Below are 24,233 nucleotides of genomic sequence, written 5' to 3'. Positions count from 1 at the left end.
TTGATAGCTGCCCTCAAAATCTTGCAAAGGTAGTGCATTGACAAGCTGAGGGGCTTTGTTCTGTTCTTATATTACAGGAGGAAAATGTATCTGTATAATTACCGCTTGTCTTGCTGAGCATTATATCCAAAAAGATAATTTTTCCACCATCCTAATTCTACCAGGTTATAGGGCAGGTAGCCCTTGTTTTATAACAGATTATTTTGTAACTGTTCAAAGTTATCACAGCACTGAAAAAAATGACTTATGACCATTTTTTACAAATATTGCAGCATCCCCATGCCATGTGATTAAAATTCAGATGCTCAGCAACTGACTCATATTTATGACGGTTGCAGTGTCCCAGGGTCATGTGATCACTTTCTGACAAGCAAAGTCAATGGGGAAGTCAGATTTATTTAACAACTGGGTGACTAACTTAGCAACTGCAGTGATTCACTTAATAACTGTGCCAAGAAAAGTCGTTCAATGGGGCAAAACCCGTGGTGAAATCCAGCAGGTTCTGATAGGTTCTGGAGAACCGGTAGCAGAAATTTTGAGCAGTTCGGAGAACCGGCAAATACCACCTCTGGCTGGCCCCAGAGTGGGGTGGGAATGGGGATTTTGCAATATTCTTCCCCCTGGAATGGGGTAGGAATGGAGATTTTGCAGTATCCTTCCCTCAGGAGTGGGGTGGGAATGGAGATTTTGCAGTATCCTTCCCCTGGAGTGGGGTGGGAATGGAGATTTTACAGTATCCTTCTGCCACGCCCACTAAGCCACACCACACCACGCCCACCAAGCCACGCCCACAGAACCGGTAGTAAAAAAAATTGGATTTCACCACTGGGCAAAAGTCAATAAACGTCTTACTTAGCAACATAAATTTTGGGCTCAATTGCAGTCGTAAGTAGAGGACTACCTGTACCAAGGTCTAATCATCCATTTTTTTTACTCCTTTAAAGCCTTGTAAGAATGTATATTTGGTGCTCAGAAGACTTTTAAGTTCAAGAACCTTCAAAGGATAAATATAAACTAACCTACTAGCATGAAAATACACTGGGAAAGAACAGACATGTGAAGTTCTTCCTTCTGATGGTGAAGATACAAGAAGATAGGTTAAAGCCAAAACTAGATGCCAAGAAATTGGCCATTTTCTTTTTCTCTATGCACCTAAAACTGTAAAGTATGAATGTGACAAATATGCTTCAAAACATGATTTATATAAGTACCTGGTTAAAGAAAGAAGACTAGTTGCTATTGCCAGTTCAATATCTTCTTAGCAGTAATTCTGAATGCATTGACACATACAGAAGAACCTCTGGTCACAACCATAATATGTTCCATGACTTTGGTCGCAAACTGATTTGGTCGTGACCCGAACCTAATTTTGGAAATTTGGCACTTACAAAAAAAGAAAAAAAAAATGGCACGGAAGGGAAGATTGGTCATGAAAAGAAAAAAAAAATTGTGAATTTTTTGGTCGGAACCCGATTTGGTCGTGGTCAGAAGCGTACATGACCAGAGGTTCTATTGTACTCCAATGCCTCAGCAAGTGACCACACGTAGCAATACATGGCTGACCATGGAAATGAAGTAAGGTTGGATCTGGTTAATATTTGGATGACAGACCTTCAGGATATTTCCAACTATAAACTAGACTAGGAAACAAAAATAAAGAAATGAAAAAGAAGGCAGTAGCAGTGATTTTTCAGGAAAAAAGTCATGGATAATCACCATGAGTCAAGCTCAATGTGAAGGAGACATAACTTTTTGCTTACTTTTTGTAATCTTTCCAAGGAAGCTGAAGCATATCCTAAGAGAGGCAAGGGTTGTTTCAGAAACATGCCTTGAACTCTGATGTGATCAGCATCAGTCTTTCTAAATCATCTCTACCAGTAGGGATCAGTTCTGATGCACTAATTCCAACATTCTTCCATTGAGAATTTTCTGCATAATACTGTACATAGGACATTTTGGATGTAGAAAGTATACATTCCTGGTGGAACTTTCCCGCTATAGCATTATGCTCACCCCTACAAGGATCCTCCTGAGGACACAAGAGAGATGGAAGTTTATGCTGTAATTTTGTATGTAGCCCTATACCACCAAAAATGAGGATGATTTAATAACACAATTAAGTTAATGTCCAGAAATATGAAGAGAACACAAGTATCAAAATGTACACAGGATAAATTAAGGCAAATGTGCCTTTCTTAGCATTCAACTGCACATAAAATGGCCTAGCATGTACTAAAGCCTCACATTATATTAATAGTAATTTGTAATGGAAATGACTCACCAGAAGACATGTTTCTGGTGAAAAGACTAAGCATCTGAATCACGCAACAATGGTAGAGCCAACATGAGATGTAATAGTCCATCCATGAACTATTACCTGCAGAGGTAATCTCTGAATGGAGCAGAGTGCTCAAAACATACTCATGCTTTTTTTTCTATCAATCAAAGATCTTTAAAATTAGGATTACAATGAATCCCACCCATGGTCAAGGATCTCAAGTATTTTTAACTGATTAATAAGTCCTTGAAAGCTTATTCATAACATTTTTTTTTGCAAGCAAGAGATCTTGTCATTCCTGTTGAACTGTACTGTAATATTAAATCTTTCTGAAGGAAAGATAGTTGTAGGGTGCAATTCTTGTTTTGATGTACAGCAGAAATACACATGCATATCAGCACAATCAAAGATGAAGACACACTCCTAAACTACAGTCCACTTCAGGTACTGTTTGATCTTCTGAGGTAAAAATGTTATTTCAGTCTAATATGGCACATATCTCATCGACACAATTACATCACAAACAAAAGATGGCCTTAGCATGGCATTGCAGCACACCATTCTTCTAACAATTAAGTTTTGCTCCAAGTAGGATGATGTACTTAATATTTTACTAAGATAACAATGACATTGCCTTAATATACAATATATAATAAACTCTAAACACACCAAATAGGTATGATTTTTTTTTATAAATCCTTGATTAAATATACTTATCTACCAATGACACTTTATATGTATAGAGACTGGTAAAAATATATAGATATGTATCCAGACTTTTGTTTCGTACAGTTTAGAAATCATTCATCCATCTGCGAAGTAGAAGGAGCAGAGGATTATGAACTAGGTTCCACAAGGATAAAGTTCTCGAATACGGTACCTAGATGAGGCTTCTTTCATTTTTCAGGAACCAAACAGCTCTCAAAATCCAGACTGTGAAAATCAGATGTCTCCAAAAATATACCAAGGATTGATATTTAGCTCATTGTCTCTCTGACTATTTCTTTTCTTTCTTCTTCTTCTTCTTTTTCCCACAGTGAATTATTTTATAATCCCTGTGATGAGCTCTGGCAAGGTTTGTGGCAATCTTTTAAACCAGCAAATCTGAGTTACAATGCCTACAGCTTGCTAAATGGAAACTGCGAGAAACAAATGAAGCAGTGTGGCAGCTGAAATATGGCTTTGTATAAAAAGGATGACATCTATCTAGGGTCTGATTTTCTATTTTTGTCTGAGTTCATTCTGTTCTTTTATAGGGCCTTCATCTGGCATGTTAATGGCCATTTTATATTTTTTTCCTGTACTATATAATTCCTATCATTACTTACAAATGCACAAAGAAGGAAACGACTATTTACAAACAGGTTGGCACTTAAGAGAATATATTATTGATATTTTCTCCTGTTTATTTTTTCCCCCACCCTGTTTTCCAGCTCAGTGGTAGCTAGGATGCCTGGCAAAACCTGCTGCCTCATTAGAATATGCTACGTTAACATGAAAAATAGGATTCCGACTTGTACATTCTTTCTCAATGGATGGCTCTGAAAAGCAATACCTTCCACCCTCATTCATATTTGATGCTCAGACTGCTAGTCAAGCGAAAGCAATGGCTGCATGTTTTCTTCTTCGTTTTTATCCATGCGCTTGAGCACTCCAGGGTCCACAACAGACTGAGACCTAGAAAAACATTAAGCAAAGATCTATTGTGACTCATTTTAGCGACAACAAAAAGGCAAGCTCCTTCGCGTTATTAAAAAAAAGCAAGACTGCAATCAGAAAATATGCTTGGGGAATATGATGGATGATGCAAGACCCTCCTGAAAAGAAATCCAGCCATGTTTCCTAAAGCAGCGATGAAAAAAAAAAAGTGATTTAAAGGTCAGATTTGGCCAGCAGGCCTCTCTTTTCAGTCTATTGTGGCTTTTGCTCACATGCATTCCCCACCTAAATGCCAACCTTCTTTAAAAATAAAAAAAAAGCTGGTTCGCTTTGAAGCTGCAACTTCCAGATGGGTGGGAGTGATTTTCTTCCCAGTTACCTCCCTCACACCTTGCCTTTGCCATTAGAGGAGGCAAAGGCTGAATGAAGTTTGATTCCATGTTGCTAGGGAGCACTTTTCTGCCTCTCATTTTGTATGGTTCCTGCTCTTCATTCCCAGGAGCCCTTCGCTCAAAAGTCTTTATTATAGCTGGGAAGACAAGCTGATGAACTAGAAAAAAGTGCATCTGAAAGTTTACAGCTGAAAGTCTTCAGAGGAATGGGTAAAGGTTAATTAGGGAGCAGCCTTTTACATATATCATCCATCTGAAAGAGGGTTTTGGTGGGGGGTGGGGAGGGGTTCCATCAAAAGTTGATGGGCAATTGACAGCTTGCGCAGAATGACGTTCTTATGAGGGACAGTCCATAGCTTATTGTGCATGAAATTGCACATGAATACTGTATGTGAAAAGGGGGGTCAAAGGCTCTGTTACAAAATAAGATCTAAAAGAGGGCGTTGCAGCACTTGCCCGAAGGGGAGTGGGCAATTCAAGTAGAATTAGGCATGGATGCTGTCCTTCAGCAAAGTTCAGCTCAGCAAACCTGGAATATTTCACAGCTTAGCAACTCAGCAACACACTGCAACCATTGTGGAGCCATATCAGTAGTGGGCTGTCCCCGGTTCGCACCGGTTCTCTAGAACTGGTAGTAAAACCGGCGGGAGGCTCCGCCCACCGACCCTGACTCATGAAAACGCTTCTGCGCATGCGCAGAAGAGCATGCACATGGCCCCGCTGCGAACTGGTAGTAAAGGTAAGTAGAACCCACCCCTGAGCTATATTGCTCTTCTATATGCAGATCCCAACATGGAAGTGCAGGTCTATATGCAATTCCTTCCCCAGAAATACTATCTAACTTGGTTTTGAAAGAATTGTATGGCATCTGGATAAATGGTGTGGGAGATATGCAAGTTTGGTATGATGAATGCATGCTAACTATACCCTTGTGCACACTAAGCACAGGGGTGCTAGGATCATGTTCAGGGGTGGGTTTGCTTTGTGCTAGGGTCATGTTCAGGGGTGGGTTCTACTTACCTTTACTACCAGTTTGCAATGGGAGCGCATGCATGTGTGCACTTCTGCGCATGTGCAGAAGCTTCTGCGCATGCGCAGATCATTAATTGTGACATCCGGGTGGGTGGGCGGAGCCTCCCACCGCTTTTACTACCAGTTCACAAGAACCGGACAGAACTGGGAGCAACTCGCCACTGGTCATGTTCCTGCCTAAAGTAAATTCACCTAATGTAAAGCGAGGAAAATCTGTGTATGCACGAGAAAACTTGCCTGTTTACGTGGGTTTCAAGCTAGCACTCAGCTTCAAAGCTGACCTTTAAAATCAACTGATTTTCCCACTCCCCCTCATCCTTAAATGGTCCCCTTTATCAATTTTATTTTCATTGTCTAAATAAATGATGATGGCGTTCTAACAATGGAAACCAATTGGTCGATGTTCTGGCCTCCATGTTCAGAGGCTAGAGATCATGAAGTGAGAAACGAATGACAGCTGTCAGCAAATGCGGAGCGAATACTAATCCCCAATGGGGGGAGGGGAAGGGAAAGGATAAGCAACAAGGACAGTTGAGAGGGCTCAGTCCAAGGCCCTGGAGAGCATATGCTTCTCTAAATTTTCCAGGAAGGGCATTCTTTAGTTTCTGAGGAAAACAGTCAGGGTGGCTTGTGTACGTACAGCAAATTTCCCAGGTCTGATAAATTTACAAAAATAGTTTTTCTCCCTCTCTCTTTTTTTGGTGGATCTGTCTGAAAAATGAAAAGTTGGCCTTCTCTTTGATTATGCACAAGCATAATGATGCATAGATGCTTTGTGAATAGAGTAGTATATCCTCTAGTGTAGTATATCCCTATATCCAGAGAGGAAGCATCTTCAGCCATAATACTGTTTTATATCCCCCTCCATGCCCTCTTTCTCCTCCTATAGTTTAAAGTAAACTATAGTTTATAGTTTACTTTATTGCCACAGCACCTCGTACAACGAAATTAAATGCCATCTTCAGTGTACATCATACATAAGAAAACTATAAAAATAAAACAAAAACACACATTCTTCACATTCTATGCAATTGAATTGAAACCCCCTAATACTGCATTAATATTACACTATACAGTAGAATTCAATATAGTTACTGCTCTGGGATAGAAGCTGTTTTTCAGCCTATTTGTCCTTTTTTTTTATTGTCCTGTGCCGTCTGCCAGATGGTAATAGTTCACACACACAAAAGAAAAGGGTGCCCAGGATGAGATGGATCTTTAAGAATGTTTTGAACTTTCTTAAGGCAGAGGGAGCTATAAAGCTCTTCCAAAGAGGGGAGAGGGCAACCACTGATCCTCTGGGCAATGATGTTAATGATGTAATCCTCTGGGCAATGACATTGGCCCTCTGGAGTGCTGTCCTATTTGCCACTGTGCAATTGGCAAACCATACACAGGTGCAGTAAGTTAAAATACTCTCTATAGTGCAGTGGTAGAAGGTCAGCAGCAATTTTTCATTCAGTTGTTGCTTCCTGAGAAGACTCAGGTCTCTGGCTGGATCCTTTGGACCAGTGCTGCAATGTGAGCACCCCAGGTCAGGTCTATATAGAGAAAGGGAGTTTTCTGCTTACAAATGGGAGTTGAAAGCAACTGTTTTGATCTGAGCAAGATTGGAAGCAATTATTTAATCCTCCGTATAGAGAAGGACTGGGAGGAGAGTTGAGTTGCCTTTCAAGCAAAGGAAGGAATACCAGAGGATGGGGGATTCAATTCAAGGAGGAAAGAAAGGGTTCCAGACTGACATGTGAGCAATTTGAATCAAAGGTTTACTTAGCTTCCCATCCCTAATTTTTTTGGAATGGCCCCATAATGTAAGAGGAAGGCATCAGTACTTAAGAACAGATATTTGACCTGAGAGATCACCTAGGCATTTCCTGCTTCAAAAGATGCCATTAACTTACCTCTTCATGGATTTGGGTGAGAGCTCCTTTTCAACTTCTTTTGCAGATGTGTTATAGGAGTCCACACTATATTCACTGTCATCATCATACTCGTGATCTAGCAGCGTTCTTGCCCATGTGCCCATGTCGTAAGGTGGAAGCATTCCTCCAAATTCGGAAGGGAGAATTTCAGGATGAATCAACTGGTGCAGACTGTTGAGGTTGTTTCCATGGAGAAATATCTAGGGGAAAGAGGGATGTAATACATTGTAAAATGATCAGAATCTATAATAATAAACATAGCTATCTGAAAAGCTGCATAGCTCAAAGATGTGGTTTTTATCACAGAAGATTTCCCAATTGTTTCAGAGGATTTTTTTAAAAATGCAATTGTTTGCCTAAAGATGCTGCTGAGAAATTACTCACATTTCTACTTCCAAGTAGCATCTGGAATCCAATGAAAATGAATCCTGTTCTATAATCCAAATAGCTCTAACCACACTCCTTCTCAAATGTACAAGGCAAATTATGGGGAACATCCAAGCTATTTTGGGCTATGACATGTCAGGGTGCCTGATGCTCAAAGGGGAAAATAGTACACACCTAATTTGTCATTGCTATGTAGGAACTTTTTAAATGGATTCATAAGGCTTTCAGCCCCCTTCAGGGATTACTAACATATTTGTAAAGAGGCTCGCAATTTGGGTGTCCTCCAAGATTCCCAGCTGTCTCTGGAAGATCATTTGATGGCCATGACCAGGGGGGCTTTCGCACAGGTTCGCCTGGTGCGCCAGTTGCGCCCTTTCCTGGACCGAGATGCCCTTTGCATGGTCACTCATGCCCTGGATACTTCTCATTTGGATTACTGCAACTCTCTCTACATGGGGCTGCCCTTGAGGTGCACCCAGAGGCTCCAGCTGGTCCAGAATGCGGCTGCGCAGGTTGTTACGGGAGCTCCCCATTACTCCCATGTAACACCTCTCCTGCGCGAACTGCACTGGTTACTGGTGGTCCTCCGGATCCGCTTCAGGGTGCTGGTACTCACCTATAAAGCCCTACATGGTTTAGGTCCAGGGTACTTGCAGGACCATCTCCTGCCTGCCTCCCACCATTCTGTCCGCTCACATAGGGCTGCCCTCCGCAGGGTACCGTCAGCCAGATAATGTCAGCTGGCGACGTCCAGGGGTAGGGCGTTCTCTGTGGGCGCTCCTACCCTCTGGAATGAGTTACCCACCAAGCTCCGGATGGCGCCTGATCTCCGCTCCTTCCGTCAGAGCCTAAAGACTTGGTTATGTCAACAAATGGGCTGAATTCTGATTCTGTGGTTTTATTATTTTGATTTTAATTGGTATTAATTAGACTCTTCTTTTATCATTATATGTTTCTAGCTTGTGTTCACCACCCTGAGTCCTTTGAGAGAAGGGCGGCATATAAATTTGTGATAAATAAATAAACAAACAAACAAGCAAATACAAACTCCACCCCATTGGTAATGCACCATGAAATTACACCCATATCCAACAGGGGCAGAGCTTGAGACCCAATGGTGCAATGCATCTCTCTCCCCATTTTGATCTGAAGCCTTCAGATGCCCACGATCCACTGAATAACGAAAAGTCCAAAAAAGATTACTAATTATGCTTTATTAATTATCCAAAGGTTTTGACCAGGTAGACCACAACAAATTGTGGTTAACCCTTAGAAACAGGAGTATACCCAGGCCTTTCCCTCTGCCTATTGAAGAAAGTGTATGATGATCAGGAAGTAACAATTGGAATGGAAGACTAAGCAACAATTTAAAAAAGAGATCAGTGGAAGACAAGGTGATTGGATGATATCACTGATGATAGAAGCAACGTTTACAAGAATTCAAAGCAGTTACTGACAGACATTCCTATTAGTAGAATTGTACCCATTAGGTCACAAAGAGAAGCAACTGGAAACCGAAGAATTTAACTGCCTTCATCTTCTATAGAATTTGGTATTACTGTATGCTTCCAAAGAGCAAGCTTATTAAATTGTCCATTTCAAGATGCTTTTGAAACTTAGCTGCAGCTAAAAGAAAGAGACCTTGGGATTTTAGTGAGAGGCATGGTTTTTGGGTGAATGTATGCATGTCACTCTGTGTGTGGGTTTACTGGTGTTTTCACCTTGTGCTTAGGATCCAATTCAAAGTAGAATAATGTTGGGTTTTTTTTTACTATTTTTACATGTTGTGTTGATAAGCATCAGACAACAAATACAGAAACAAAGTGAATCTCTAGAGTTGAATCACCGCTTATCTTTAAGCTGCTGGATGAGATTCCAATGAATACATCTGCCACGGACTGTGTGAATATATAGCAATACTTTTTACCAAGATTACATAGCTTAATTCTCCCATTTCAGAACAGTGTTTTTAAGATGAACGAAGTCTGCTTAGACAGCTGTGCAAATAACTATTCAGCTTTTAATAATTGGGACTGACTTGTGTTCTTCAAGAAACAATGAGTTGAAAATCCATTTTTATCCTTTGCTGTGTTCTAAAATGTGTTCGTATTTGTATGTACACGGAGAGTTTATGCATCAGAGACAAATTCCTTGTGTATCCAATCACATTTGGCCAAGAATATTCTAACTCTATTAATGTTTTATCTAGCATAGGTATATAATTAAAGTCACAAAACAAGACACTGGAAACATGTATTTGTTCTTTAGTTTTCAAGGCTATCAGTCCTTTCATAAAGTTATGAAATACGATGGAAACAAAGACGAATAAAATTACCCTCTTCCTTGTCTTCTCCTTTAAAAATGGACGTATAACTGTATAAAGGGCATGGATGTACCATGGCTGATTGACAAAATGAATTCCTCCAAATCGAGCTGGGAAACTGTCCTAGAAGAGAACATAAAACAAACAGTAGATATTTTATCTTATTTGCCACTTTCTCTATATCTTTAGCATTGCTGTGAAAACAGGTAGTGCTCGACTTACGACCACAATTGAGCCCAAAGTTTCTGTTGCTAAGTGAGACCATTAAGTGAGCTTTGCCCCATTTTATGACCTTTCTTGCCACCATTGTTAACTGAATCACTGAAGTTGTTAAGTTAGTAGCGCAGCTGTAAAGTGAAACTGCCTTTTCCATTGAAGTTGCTTCTCAAAAGATCAGAAAAGGGGATCCCATGATCCCAGGACACTGCAAGCGTCATAAATATGAGACAGTTGCCAAGTGTCTGAATTTTGATCACATGGCCATGGGGATGCTGCCATGTTTGTGTGAAAAATGATCATGTCACTTTTTTTTAGTGCTGTTGTAACTTCGGTCAGTAAATGAACCGTTGTAAGTTGAGGACTACCTGTATAGGATCATATAAATTCATCCTCACAATAAACTTGTAGATAGGTTTCACTATAATTATTCGGATACAAACCATTACAGATAAGCTTTTTGTTTAAGATCATGTCTTCAGACTAGTGATTTTCTTTTGCAAGCTCATTAAAAAAAGTTGTCTTCCACTCCAGGACAATAATTCTGTATCCAGCTACAAATTTGTGGAAAGAATTCTGATAAAGAGAGAGGACGTTTTCTACCAAGCAACAATGCACTTATTTTCTGCCTATATTATTTGCCACCATATAAACTTTCCATTTTATATGCACAAATGTACATGCATTTATTTTTATTTGAAATAACGATTAGGTTTTTACATACAGTATGTTCTTAAGCATCTTAGGAATCATTGATTAAAAATTGGAGGAGGGAAGAAGAGGATTTAAATGCTTTAATAAATTAAAACAGCAGCTTGATTATTCCATGTTAAATTATTTATACATATAACTGTTGGGTTTCAGTTGAATAACCGAAGTGTGAACACTGCATGCTTATTTGTCATTATCTCTCTAGTTCTTAGCTGAACACCTCCAGTGAGGTTTTTCACAGTGTGTTCTATTGTTCAATGACTCCTAGTGTCAAGAAATTAATCTAAATATTTGGCCTGAACTTCCTTCATTTTCATTTCAATCCTCCTCCTTCAATCATTTCAATCCTCTAATCTTCTTCTGCTCTAAATTTAAGAATAGAGCTGTCCTTTATTGTAAGTAGAACCTTTTGGTTTGTTGAAAATTGTGACCACATCTTACCCCAGGCATCTGTTTTGTAAGTTAAAAATTAAAGCTTTTTAAAACCCTCAGTAATCAGCTTGATAGTTGGCCCCCTTATCTTGACATACCTCTTCCATTCCACTTCAACTTCTTCACCTCTCTTTTAAACAAATATCCTACCAAGAACTGGACACAGTACTCCAGATGCAGATGAATCAGTATAGAAGGCATAGTCCTAGAAACAATAGGCCCCAAAATCCAGACCCACTCAGTCTTTCCAGGATTCAGTTGAAACCTGTTGTTACGCATCCAGATTCTTACAGTCCAGGGGTGGGTTCTACTTACCTTTACTACCGGTTCACAATGGGATCGCGTGCACACAATTTCTTCGCTCGTGTGCGCGCGAAGTTTTTGTGCATACGCAGATCACCTATGATGACATCTGGGGCAGTGGACGGAGCCTCCCGCCGGTTTTACTACCGGTTCTTGTGAACCGGTTTGAACCGGGAGCAACCCACCACTGTTACAGTCCCCATACACCAAATAAAATGTTCATGCTATTGCTTAATTCACCAAAGGCTGAGATAGCATACTGATGATGAACTAACAAGCTGGTCTCATGTAAATGTTGAAAAGAAGAGAGAGCACTGAACTCTGCAGCCTACTCCCCTTTCTAATATATAATCATGTCTAATATTAGATTATCAGTTTGCATCACAGGAAATTCTCCCCGATTCAGTGAGTTCCATCAGTATTCTTGATTCAGCTATGTTGTGCATTTCTTTAAAACTCTTAAAATTGTTGACCTAAACCCTCAGAATATCTCGCAGCATAGCTAGATATTCTGAAGTACAAAGAAACTACATTTAACATTCATTAAATTTCACAATCAATTCTTTTGCCGTGGAGATCCTTAGTTGTCTTTACATTTTCAATCTAAAATTTGTTGAATGGAAAAAATCTTTTCCAATTCTCTCAATTCCACTGGTACTTTCCATTACATTAATATTTTTGAGCTAAAATACAGCCCTTGACAGTCTTCGTGAATGATGGATCATGTATGTATGTATGTATGTATGTATGTATGTATGTATGTATGATGCAATTATAAGGCAGAAGTGACTTGGGTGATCTTCAAGTTTCTTCCAATCCTTACATTCCATGTAATTGTTATATGTGACATTTTGCAACATTCAAGGGAACATCTACCCTTTTCATTTTAGCAGAAGCTAGGATATATCAAGAATGACCTTTCTGATGTTTCTGAATTAAATTTTAAAAAAAAAGCTATGGAATAGCCGTAGGATGTATGCTCAGCAAAAACATAAAAAGCCAACCAATAAGGATATAAAAGAACAAGTTTAGCAAGAAAGTAATCTGGCAACATCTATTTATTTTCATCTCTATATTTTTCTCCCTGATGCTAGATGAAATCTGGAGCCCGTAGGCCCTTTTATACCAGGCTAATGGCTAGCTCATCTACTTCTATTCCATGCTACCATTTGAAACTGATGATTGATGGGGCTACAGGTAGTCCTCATCTTACAACCATTTGCTTAACAATCTTTCAAAGTTACAACGGCACTGAAAAAAAGTGACTTGGAACTGGTTCCTCACACTTAATGACCATTGTAGCATCCTCAGTTGCATGATCAAAATTTGGGTGACTGGTAAACAGCATATATTAATAATGGTTGCAGTATTAATAATGGTTACAGTGTCCCAGGTTACTTGATTGCCATTTCCAAACTTCCCAGACAGATTCTGACGAGCAAAGTCAGTGGGGGAAGTCGGATTCATTTAAGGACCATGTGATTGCAGTGATTCACTTAACCCTGACAAAAAAAAAAAAAGATTGTAAAATTGGGCAGGACTCATTTAACAACCGCCTTGCTTATCAATAGAAATTCTGGTCCCAAATTGAGGACTGCCAGTATAGTTTCTAAGAGATGTTTAGCTTTTATTCCAAGCTGACCTGAAAAATCGACATGCAAGATTCAAAAAACTGACAGAAATTTAGTTTTATTTCTCAGAAGATAAACATCTATTTTCATGTAGCTGTAAAGTAACAAATGCAGGATTAGACACTAACACTGAGCTTCATGTACTTTTCTATATAAGCCCTCTATTCACCAAATTATAATGCTTCCCATGAGGATTAATGAGATGAGAGGTTTTCATCTCCCCCTTTGCTGCTTTGGTGGCTGCTCATCTGGAAAACAAAGCAGTTTGATGACAGACTATTGCTATTTTATAGTGGCGGCTTTCACTTGGATATAGAGATAGTCCTCAACTTACAACAGTTCATTTAGTGACCATTTGAAGTTACCATGGCACTGAAAATAGTGACTTATAACCTTTTTCATACTTATGACCGTTGCAGCATCCTCATGGTCACATTTTTTTTATTTTTTATTTTTTTTTAAATTTGATTTATATGCCGCCCTTCTCCAAAGACTCAGGGCGGCTTACAATGCGTTAAGCAATAGCCTTCATACTTTTGTATATATTTTATACAAAGTCATCTTATTGCCCCCATAATCTGGGTCCTCATGATTTACATTTGGGTCCTCGGGATTTACAAATCCCACATGATTTACATTTGGATGCTTGACAACTGATTCACATTTATGACAGCTGCAATGTCCTGGACTCCCGGGGTCATGTGATCCTTTTTGCAACCTTCTGACAAGCAAAGTCAATATGGGGAAGCCAGGTGCACTTAACAGCCATGTTACTAATTTAAGAACTGTAGTGATTCACTTAACAAATGTGGCGAGGAAAGTTGTAAAATGGGGCAAAACTCACTTAACAAATGTCTCACTTAAAACCATAAATTTTGGGCTCAATTGTGATCATAGGTTGAGGGGTACCTGTAGATGAGGTTTCTATTGGTGTCTACTTATACACACTTACAGAGGTGGGCAGGGCATTCTATCAAACTTCTTTGTTGAAAATTTGAGACAAATTGAGAAGCTCCTTATTTACTCCTTATCTGAGTTCGATGTGCTATTGTGTTGGGGTGAGTAATAATGTCTAGCTATCATTCTTGTAACTGCTCTGAATTACAGTGTAGCCTTTTGTAATTTATTAATACCTCTAATCTAGCACCCAGCAAGGAAACAATAATAAAATATATTTTTTTCAGAAATCTACTAAAGATATTATGGATACAACAAGAACAAGAGTAGCTGGCAAATATTATTATTTTGAAGCTTTTAGAAGTATCAGCCTCACAGAGGTATCAATTGTAGCACAATGATATCAAGCGTTAATATTGTGACATCATTTTGAAAATGTGATGAATTACATCATTTAGTTAGTTTACACAAAAACCTATGCAACACCATTATTTTCACGTGCAACATTACTTATGCTATAATAAACTGTGTGTTGTTATCAGCCCGTTATTTTACAATTTAAATTTAATCTATAGTGATTGACATAATACTGATCAAACCAGGGGTGAAATGCTCTGAAGTCTGCTACTGGTGCGCTTCGCTACCGGTTTGCTTTGTGTGCGCATGCACGGTATACGCCAATTGTGTGCTTTGCACGCATGCGCACCGCAGGCACTACTGCATGGCGCTGAAAAAGGAGGATTAAAGAAGCCTTTTCTAAGTCTGCAAAGGTAAGTAGAACAGTGAGGGGAGGGAACAGCTGTGCCGCGTGATTTAGATTTGTTAGAAGCAGGACTTTCTGCTTTCTAGCGAATATAAATAGCGCGGCACAGCTGATCATTGGAAATATCGGTTCGCCCAAACCGGTAGCATTTTTTACTACCGGTTCAGGCGAACCAGTCTGAACCTGTAGCATTTCACCCCTGGATCAAACCAAACAAATAAATTCCACATCCTTAAAAGAAATCTAGGAAGATAAAATCTAGAAGGGTTAGATGAAACCCAGTGGTGAAATCTGATTTTTTTTACTACCGGTTCTGTGGGCGTGGCTTGATGGGCGTGGTGTGGCTTGGTGGGCGTGGCTTGGGCATGGTACAGGAAGAATACTGCAAAAACTCCATTCCCACCCCACTCCAGGGGAAGGATACTGCAAAATCCCCATTCCCTCCTTATTCTGGGGCCAGCCAGAGGTGGTATTTGCTGATCTCTGAACTGCTCAAAATTCCCGCTACTGGTTCTCCAGAACCTGTCAGAACCTGCTGGATTTCACCCCTGATGAAACCCAACATAATGTGAATGACATCCTATCTTCCATAGCTTCTGTCCCACCATCTGTTCTAAAGAGCCCTTCAATCTTGGCAGCTGATTGTGATATCCCACCCCTCCTCCCATTTAAATGAGGACAGTGATTCCCTTAGCAGGAGGAAATTAATTGGATATCACCTATATCTGAGGTCATTAAGTCTGTTACCAGTTCAAGACTGCCTCCAGCAAACAGCTGTTGTTGTACATTTTATTAGCTTTGGAACAAAAGAAATGTATAATCCACTTAATTACCTATGAAACAGAAGCTTGGAAAGATGAGTTGAATGAGATTGTGACAGTGACAAGCCTGTAAGAAATAGGTATTTTTGAGACTTTCATTCATTTCCTAAAACTGTGATGTGTGGGTGTGTGGGTGTCTTCGTGCGTGTGTTACAATAGTAAAATCAAAGAAAAGAACGAAAAGAACAGAAAGAGTGAAAAGTAGAAAAGAGAAGGAAAAGACAGAAAATAGAAAGAAAATTAAGACTATAATAAAAAGAAAAGAAATGAAATGTATGACTTCCAGCAGTTATCACAAGTACAAAACCTGTCTAGTTACAAACATGTATCCCTTCATCCCATATCCCATCTCTTATCTATAAATAAATCCATAAATCATAATCTTTTCAGTCCTCGTGACAGCAAAAAAGAATTACTAGAAGGAACAACGTATCTTATTTTAAACTTTAACCCAATAGGTTTAATTGGAAAATCAAGCTTTCCAAATAAACTAATGCTCTGATTTTTCTATGGGTATGCCTACATATTTTGTTAAATTTCTGTTTATTTGGGGAGTTTGGCCTTCTGAGAATAATTTTGAATGAAAGAGAACAGACAGTACCAGAAGTATGATTGCAGTTAAGGAATCCATTAAGGACTGGCCAGTGAGAAAAATCCCCTCAGAGAAAGCTAGAAGAAAACCTCCTTAGTAATTTTTCAGAGTCATAGCAACCCATTACTTATGAAAGAAATAATTATTGATTGGCAAAAGGCCAGACTAACACTTACTGTAGCAAAAGATAAGAATAAAAATGGAGGGGGGGGAATCATTCTTCCTTAGGGAGAATAAGACAAGGATGGAATATTTTCTTATCGTAAATGAAACACTATTACAGGTAATTTTCAATTTACAAGTATTCATTTACCGACCATTCAAAGTTAAAATGGAACTGAAAATGTGATCTACAACCATTGGACGATCCCCATGGTCAGGTGATCAGAATTTGGGCTCTTGGCAACCAGCACTTATAATGGTTGCAGCATCCCAGAGTGATCACCGTTTGCGACCTTCTTAGCCAGCTTCTGACAAACGAAATAAAATGGCAGAAGCTGGATTCGCTTAACAATTTGCACAATTCACTTAACATCTGCAGTGATTTCCTTAACAACCAGGAGAAAAAGGTCATAAAATCAGAGGCGACTCACTTAACAACCACCTTCCGTACCAATCAGTTGTGGTCCCAGTTTTGGTCATAAGTTGAGGACTACCTGTATAGAAGAAGTATAGTATAGAAGTATAGAAGGAGTAAAAACAAAATTCTCCCTACTAAACCACAAAACAGGTTGTTAGGAAAGAGAACTCCCAGACCAGAGAGGTCAGCAGGAAAGGTCAAATGACAAAAAGAATAGTATCATGAGCTGACAACAAGTGATGTATACATATTAAAGAGAGAAAGAGACAGCAAATGTGAAAGAAGTTTATGAGATTTGTGAAATGAGGGAGACGTTTTTCACTTCTTCAGCAAGTTTTAGTTCAGGATTTGCTAGAGGCTTTTTATTACATTATGGAAGTAAAGTCAGATGAGGGTTAATTTCTATCACTAAGAAAACGGGGAAATAATGAAGAAAATGAAGGCAGAAAGGGCATCTGATGGAAGTTTATAGCAATGAAATATTAGCTTTCAAAGAGAATAAACATAGAGATAGGAAAAGTAGAGAACAAGATAGAGTAACTTTCTTTCAGAAGCAGTAACGTAAGATAAGAAGCAAACTGTTAGCTTCAGAGTTTGTGTGTTGGCAACTCACTAAGCACTCAGAAACCAATGTCCCAAAAGTGCTTTTTCTGGAGGCAACTGGACTTTCTTGTTTTTTCTTTGAAGACATTTTGCTTGGATCCTTGGATGAAAGCAAAAAAAAAGCAACCATGACCTGAATGACTGAAAATCTCTACAGACTTCGGAAACCAATGGGTTTCTTAGGATTCAAAGGCAGTAAAGTTAGATCAGGGTAAAATGCCAAAGAGGATTTTACTGAATAAATGTTCAGAGAGTTAACAGAGAAAAATCTGTTATACCTTTGGCAGGAATCCCCAAAACAGCAGCAGAACACTTTGAAGTTAGTATTTGTGTAGGAGTCTTCCAGAACTTTGGATCTACCTTGCGATAGTCAATATTGAACAACTCTTTTCTTGACAGACAGAGAACATGCAAGGCTTCCAGTGGGGCAAGGCAAACTAATGCCTGCATTTTTCTCCAATCCGTAGATTATCAAAGCGTTAGGGCTGAAAAGGCAGCTGGATGCGAGATCCAGCCTGCCAAAATTCTTTCTAGTACAGAGAGAGATCTGGAGATGGTCGATATATACTACAAACAGCTATTTTTTGTGAGGAGAAATCAGGACAGCACCACAATCCCTCTTGTTTTTGAATCCATAATGTATCATGGAACGTACAGTGAGCCATCTTAACACCCTGGCAAAACCATATGAAGATCAGCTATTTGGACTCCAAGTCATTAGGCCTTTAATTTAAAGGGGTAAAGAAAGGAGAGCTGGGAGATTGAATGGTGAGCTCTGGAAAGGAAATCCCATCTACTGCATAGGAAAAATTCCATATACTAGTTGTGGAATAATTAACAGATTAACAGAGTTGGAAGGGACCTTGTAGGTCATCTAGTCCAACCCCCCAAATACATACTCATGTATAGAAGTGAAACTTATATTCTACTTCATATATGATAACCTTATTGAGAAGTAACTACCATCAAGTATTGGATTTTCTTCTGAGTAAATCATGTTGAACATCCATTAACTGCAATCTGGTATATCCATAATGTTGACTATATTTGGATCTGGTGAATCTGACTATCGTTTTCAATTATTTTCACCTTATTGTTTTGTAGCAACTGTGACAAGAGATTGCTATAAACCCTTTCTTATGATCTGTGCTCAAATCTAGGAAGGGATATCAATGTGGGAAAAGATGGCCTCTGGCATACAAATAGAAACATACTCTGTTATCCATCTGTCACTGCTCTTCAGAAATACATAACAATGTATATGCATCTTCTCTCAGTTACCATCTGTTTATATGCCTCATTTAATAAAACTGTGGGGAGGGGAGAGGGTATACTGTTCCTGTGTGTGCATTTAATTGTTTTTTTCTCCATTCATTCTTGTCTGATGCTTCTTCCATGGGAGCATCACTTCTACAGCCTGACACATTTGCTCTCTCTGTTGCTTTCTGAGCATTTGCAGTTTTATTTGATTAATTTTTATTCAAGGTCTGTTTTAGTGTATTTGGCAGGAAAAAAGATCTGGAATGTTTTAACAATAAAGTTATTGCTTATTTATTCTTCACGTATTACATGTACTTCCTGCCTTTCATTTCAAAGCACGTGTAGGCTGTAATGCTACACGAGAATAAATTTGGGGAATGGGGTGGGGAGATGCTTCCTAGGAAATGTCAGATAAGAGAGTCCATAGCCCAAAACTGCATAATGAGTAGAGGAAGAAGCTCAGAAGGGATCCATCCCCAAGTTCTCAGAGCATAAAGGAGATGGTAGGAGATTTGTACTTTCAGATTTTCAAAATTATTTAATATTAATTAATTAATTAATTAAATTTATACAGCCAGCCATCTCATGAGAAATGAGTCTAGGCAGCATACAACAGCCATCTGGGGATGACTAATATAGCTTTACAATAAAGTAGAATTCATTCATCTAGTTGTGTTTCCTGTCTGGTCTATCTGGGAAGGCTGACAGAGGCATACATGGTGCTCCCTCCTATTTTTTCCCAAAAAGACAACCAAGTTCGTAATTTGGGCTAAGAGAGTGTGACTAGTTTAAGGTTAACTATTGATTTCTTATGTCTGAGAATAGACAGGAATGGGGGGTCTTCTCATTCCTAGCCTAACACCTTAATCACTATACCACACAGGCCTTATGATAAGCACAGGATTGGGACCTCCTGTTCAACATTGGCAAGTCAGTGAGACGTAATAGCAACGTTCATTCTCTGCCATGGAAGCTCAGTGGATGCCTTTGGACCAGGCACTATTTCTCAGCCTGTCCTTCCTCACAAAGTTGTTATGGGGAAAAAATAAAAATAAAATCAAATGAAAAGAGGGAGTGTACGCATGCTCCCCTTGATCACCAGCACAGAAATTAGAATAACATCTAAAAAAATAAAGGCCTTAAAGTGTTTCTTAAAGTCTCAGGAAAATATATGGCACTTAAAGTTGGTATAATATATTTTGGGGAAATTATTTACTTACAAAACTGTGGGGAGCGGTTTTGTTACACTCTAATCTAATAGATTCCGCTTAACTTCAGTTATGGTATTGCTGTCCAGAGGCCTCTGGGTGCTGAAACACAATAACATGGAGTTCATGCCTCAAATCTGTCCCTGTTGATAAAATAGGGCTCTCAAAAATCCCATAAAATTGCTTTCAAGTTAGCTGAATAAATCCAAGATGAAACCAAACCAAAACTCCATTTGGGGGTGGGGTATTTTATGAGGATAGGGATGCAGTGACTCGGTGGCTAAGATGCTGAGCTTGTTGATCGAAAGGTCCGCAGTTCAGTGATTAGAATCCCTAATGCTGCGTAATGGGGTGAGCTCCCGTTATTCGTCCCAGCTTCTGCCAGTTCGAAAGCAGGTAAAAAATGCAAGTGCAAAAATTGCAAAAATGCAAATGAGAAATAGGGACCACCTTTGGTGGGAAGGTAACAGCGTTCCGTGCGCCTTTGGCGTTGAGTCATGCCGACCATAACGACCACAGAGACGTCTTTGGACAGCGCTGGCTCTTCGGCTTTGAAATGGAGATGAGCACCGCCCCCTAGAGTCGGGAACAACTAGCATATATGTGCGAGGGGAATCTTTACCTTATTTTATGAGAAGTCAAAGTTTAATTCCTGTGCATAGGAAATCTGCTTAGAATTGCAGCCTAGAGTCAGTGGCATTTCAAGCAATGACATGAATGATCAATGAGAGCCACATATCAACAGAAGAGCAAATGTTCTGCTTGCTGCATATTCAGATGTGTCTCATCTGAAACTCTAGAAAATGAATGGTGATCAGCATATGTAATACTGAGTTGCTGGGACTAAAAACATCTAACTCAATAAAAGCCAGTTTTCTATTATTCATCTGGGTTGTAACTGCTGTGGCTCACAAAGCTCAGCTACAAAGCAAGAGCTGTCTAATCTTCATATTATGCATTCATTTAGGAAATCTGTAGAACATGTGATGGACGCAAAGAAAGTCCTAAGCTTAATTGCAATTGAGGATACAATTTAAATGATTTCAGGGATCAAGGCTGGGAAATGATTCTGCCTGAGACTATGAAGAGCCAGTGCCTGCTAGAGATGACAGACCAGAACTGGATAAATCAAATGTTTATATTATATTCCTACTTAAAAAGAAATGTACACCTCCATTCTTGTGTTATCATGATCAGAATATATTCTTTTGCAAATACCCAGTAGATGACCGAAAGAGGCTGTTCTAATGTGCAATGGTGCACTGTATTTTACAGAGGATTTCACAGAACATTTGGGAAATCACAGCAAAAGAAATGCCCTTGTATAAATTCCTCAATCTTGATGTGTTGTGTGGGGAAATTGAGCTAAAACTTTGATATAAAATATGGTGGGCATACAAATGTACACTTTAAGTTAATGACTCTTGCTTCACTGACTCTGTTTTTCTTGAATTGTGATTGTGGCTTCTGACCGAAACATTCATCTTAGCATTCTACTACTGGTCTCTTTCTTCCTGCAAAAAGGTGACAGTGTATTATGTGAATCTAGAGATCCTCAACTAATTTTTCAACAACTTTGGTTCACTCAAAACTGGGCTTCCCAGTTGGTGGAAGACTAATTATATACAGCTGCATGTCTTGATTAAAATACTCCAAAGACTATCCTTGCTATCATAAATGTTTGGATTTATGAGCTTTATTTCAGTAAACATTTCAAAACCTACACAATATTGATTGACAGCCTTTAATGGCTGTTTTGGCATTACTTTAGCCTGCTGTTTAAATTTGTAACTTTATAGTGTTTGATTGCTGTTCTAGTCTACCATGAAAATTCTGATAAATAATAATAAAAGTGCATTATATAACATTATTCAAGATGATTTGTTATCTACTATAAAATATGTATTGAGATTTGCATGACAAGACACAAAAGAAAATCTTTGCCCTTTGGAAATCTATGCAGCAGTGCTTTGTGTCAACCTCACCAGTGAAATTGTAATGTTTACAATCAGAGCAAATTACTTACCATGGAGAGTGTAAGTGTGAATTTAAACTAGATGGTGAACATTCATAATCCTATTTGTCTCTCCGGCGCCATTCATGTACATAATATGCATAATATGCCACTGTAAGTGTCATATAAAATGCTTAATTTTGGAAATGTCAAACATAAAACAGCCTTGATAAATAAATCCAGGTACATTAATGTAGCACTGTAATGTAATGTAGGCAAATTTATCAAGCAATAAACCTATCCATTGAACATAACTGCACAAATAGTAATGCTGAAGACATTCCAGCAGTCTATCAATAAAAAGGATACCCAAGCTTTTTAATTAGTTGTTGTCACCCTTTCGTTAAGTATGATGAAGTCAAAATATCAGTGGCATACAAGAACTTTATGCTAATATTACACCCTGAATTACATACATAGTATATTCTCATAACCAGACTGAACTCCATTGTGATAACATGGGCCTTGAAGAATTTGGATACATATTATGAAAAGCTATAACCAATGAAGATTTTCACCTTTGCATGCTCCCTATAATTAAAGCATATAATTTCTTACACATACACGTGACAGAAGCCCCATTTTAATATAAAGCTCATATGCTTTGCTGTGTGAAAAAGCTTTGAGAGCAAAGGAGTGGAAATGATTCACTGATGGCCAACTGTTTTAGTATACTTTGTGTCATGCCTTCTCCTCAGACATCTCCTGTTAAAGAAAAATTACGAGGTTCCTGAATTATAAAATTATGAAGCAACAGTTACTCCCGGAGACTCTGAAGTGGAATGGAAAGACCCTTAGAGGACAGAGGCGTCCAACTCTGAGAAAGGTCTTCCAGATGAGACAATTCTTGGGAGTATCAGATACCAAGAAATTCCTTTTGGATTATCAATACAACTCATCCATGGCCCACTGTAATAATCTTACATAGAACTGATCTTTGATTAAGTCTTTGAGGCTCAAAGTTCAAAAGTCCTCACTGTCAGAACAATTGTTGGAGCAATGTTTATAAACACTTCGTTTGTGGGCAATGCCTTATTAGCTACCTTTTCCTTTGGAGACTTTTTAAACTTGTTTCAAATGGGTTACTAGTGACCAGGTGCAGTTTTACCCTAACCGAGACATTTTGACTAGTTTGTTGTAAATATGCTCTAACTAATCTTTGAAAATGTTCAAACGTTATAGATACTCCCAAATGTTATGGCTTTTAACTACTGTCAGTTCTTAAGAGAACATGGATAAATACTGTGATTTCTGTATGAGATCTTCCACTTGCCTTCTAGGCTTAACTAAAATTTATGTTCATGTTTGTTAAGGTTTTCCCTGACTTAAGACATTCTAAATAGCAGCTGAGCCTTTTTCCTTTTGCATCTCATAAACCTCAGGATGCATTTGATGAGTGTGTGAGGTGTTTTTGCATGGCTATAACTCAATTTAAAATATCCTTTTGAGAAATAATGTTCTAGCATCCTCTTCAGTGGTATGAAGATCTTTTTTTTTACAGTCTATAACTGTTAGGACCGATTGCTTAGTCTTGCTTGTCTCTGGAGCTTAGTTTCATGGACAGATTTTTAAAATGTATTTTAAATATACTTTTGAGACACTTATTTTAATTACTTTGGAATGTGATTAGAGTCCTTTTCCTTACTGCTAGCTGCATTGGTGCTTTGAATGTATATTTCCATATGCATAAGATACCTCATTAGATTTTGCTAATTTTCAGTTCTGTACTGCATCCCTACATATTTGGGATGCAGTTTATCGTGACTGAAGAAGGTATTCCAATAATTGTGTGTCCATCTCTGATACAGAAAAACTAGATTAGGCAAAGTATGAGGCGCCCAAAATATGTGCTGGATAATGCAGGATACTGTAACGTAATGTTGAGACACACAATAAGACCATTAACAGAAAGTATCCATTAAAATTACTGATAAATACTAATGATAAAATTTCCAGTAGTAACAAGGTGGCCTTGTCATAGCATGCCTTGACTTATGGCAAAAATGTTCCTAGCTAAAAGAGATTGCTGAGCAGAGACTCTATATCACAAAACTGTGAGGTATGTGGGTGTGGGTGTGGGTGTAAGAGAGAGAGAGAGACAGAGAGACACACAGAGAGAGAGAGACAGAGAGAGACAGAGAGAGAGAGAGAGAGACAGAAAGACACACAGAGAGAAAAAGACACACAGAGAGAAAAAGACAGAGAGACA

At 38.7% G+C, this 24,233-nt stretch overlaps 1 protein-coding gene across 1 annotated transcript in view; it reads right to left on the bottom strand.

Moving 5' to 3' along the window:
- Positions 1-2,544: 2,544 nt before the first annotated feature.
- CLVS2 (clavesin 2) overlaps positions 2,545-24,233 on the bottom strand; it is a 49,937-nt gene continuing 28,248 nt past the window's right edge. The window contains exons 3-5 of the mRNA XM_034418714.3: positions 10,006-10,116; positions 7,263-7,483; positions 2,545-3,955 (exon numbers count right to left, since the gene is read on the bottom strand). Of these exons, the coding sequence (XP_034274605.1) occupies positions 3,868-3,955; positions 7,263-7,483; positions 10,006-10,116 (420 nt within the window). The 3' untranslated portion in view covers positions 2,545-3,867. The remainder of the gene's footprint in view (positions 3,956-7,262; positions 7,484-10,005; positions 10,117-24,233) is intronic.

The sequence above is a fragment of the Pantherophis guttatus genome, chromosome 1 (assembly GCF_059756535.1).
Source record: "Pantherophis guttatus breed Tessera chromosome 1, ASM5975653v1, whole genome shotgun sequence".
Lineage (NCBI taxonomy): Eukaryota > Metazoa > Chordata > Lepidosauria > Squamata > Colubridae > Pantherophis > Pantherophis guttatus.
The sequence above is the reverse complement of the archived record's forward strand: the minus strand, read 5'-3'. Positions and strand labels throughout refer to the sequence as shown.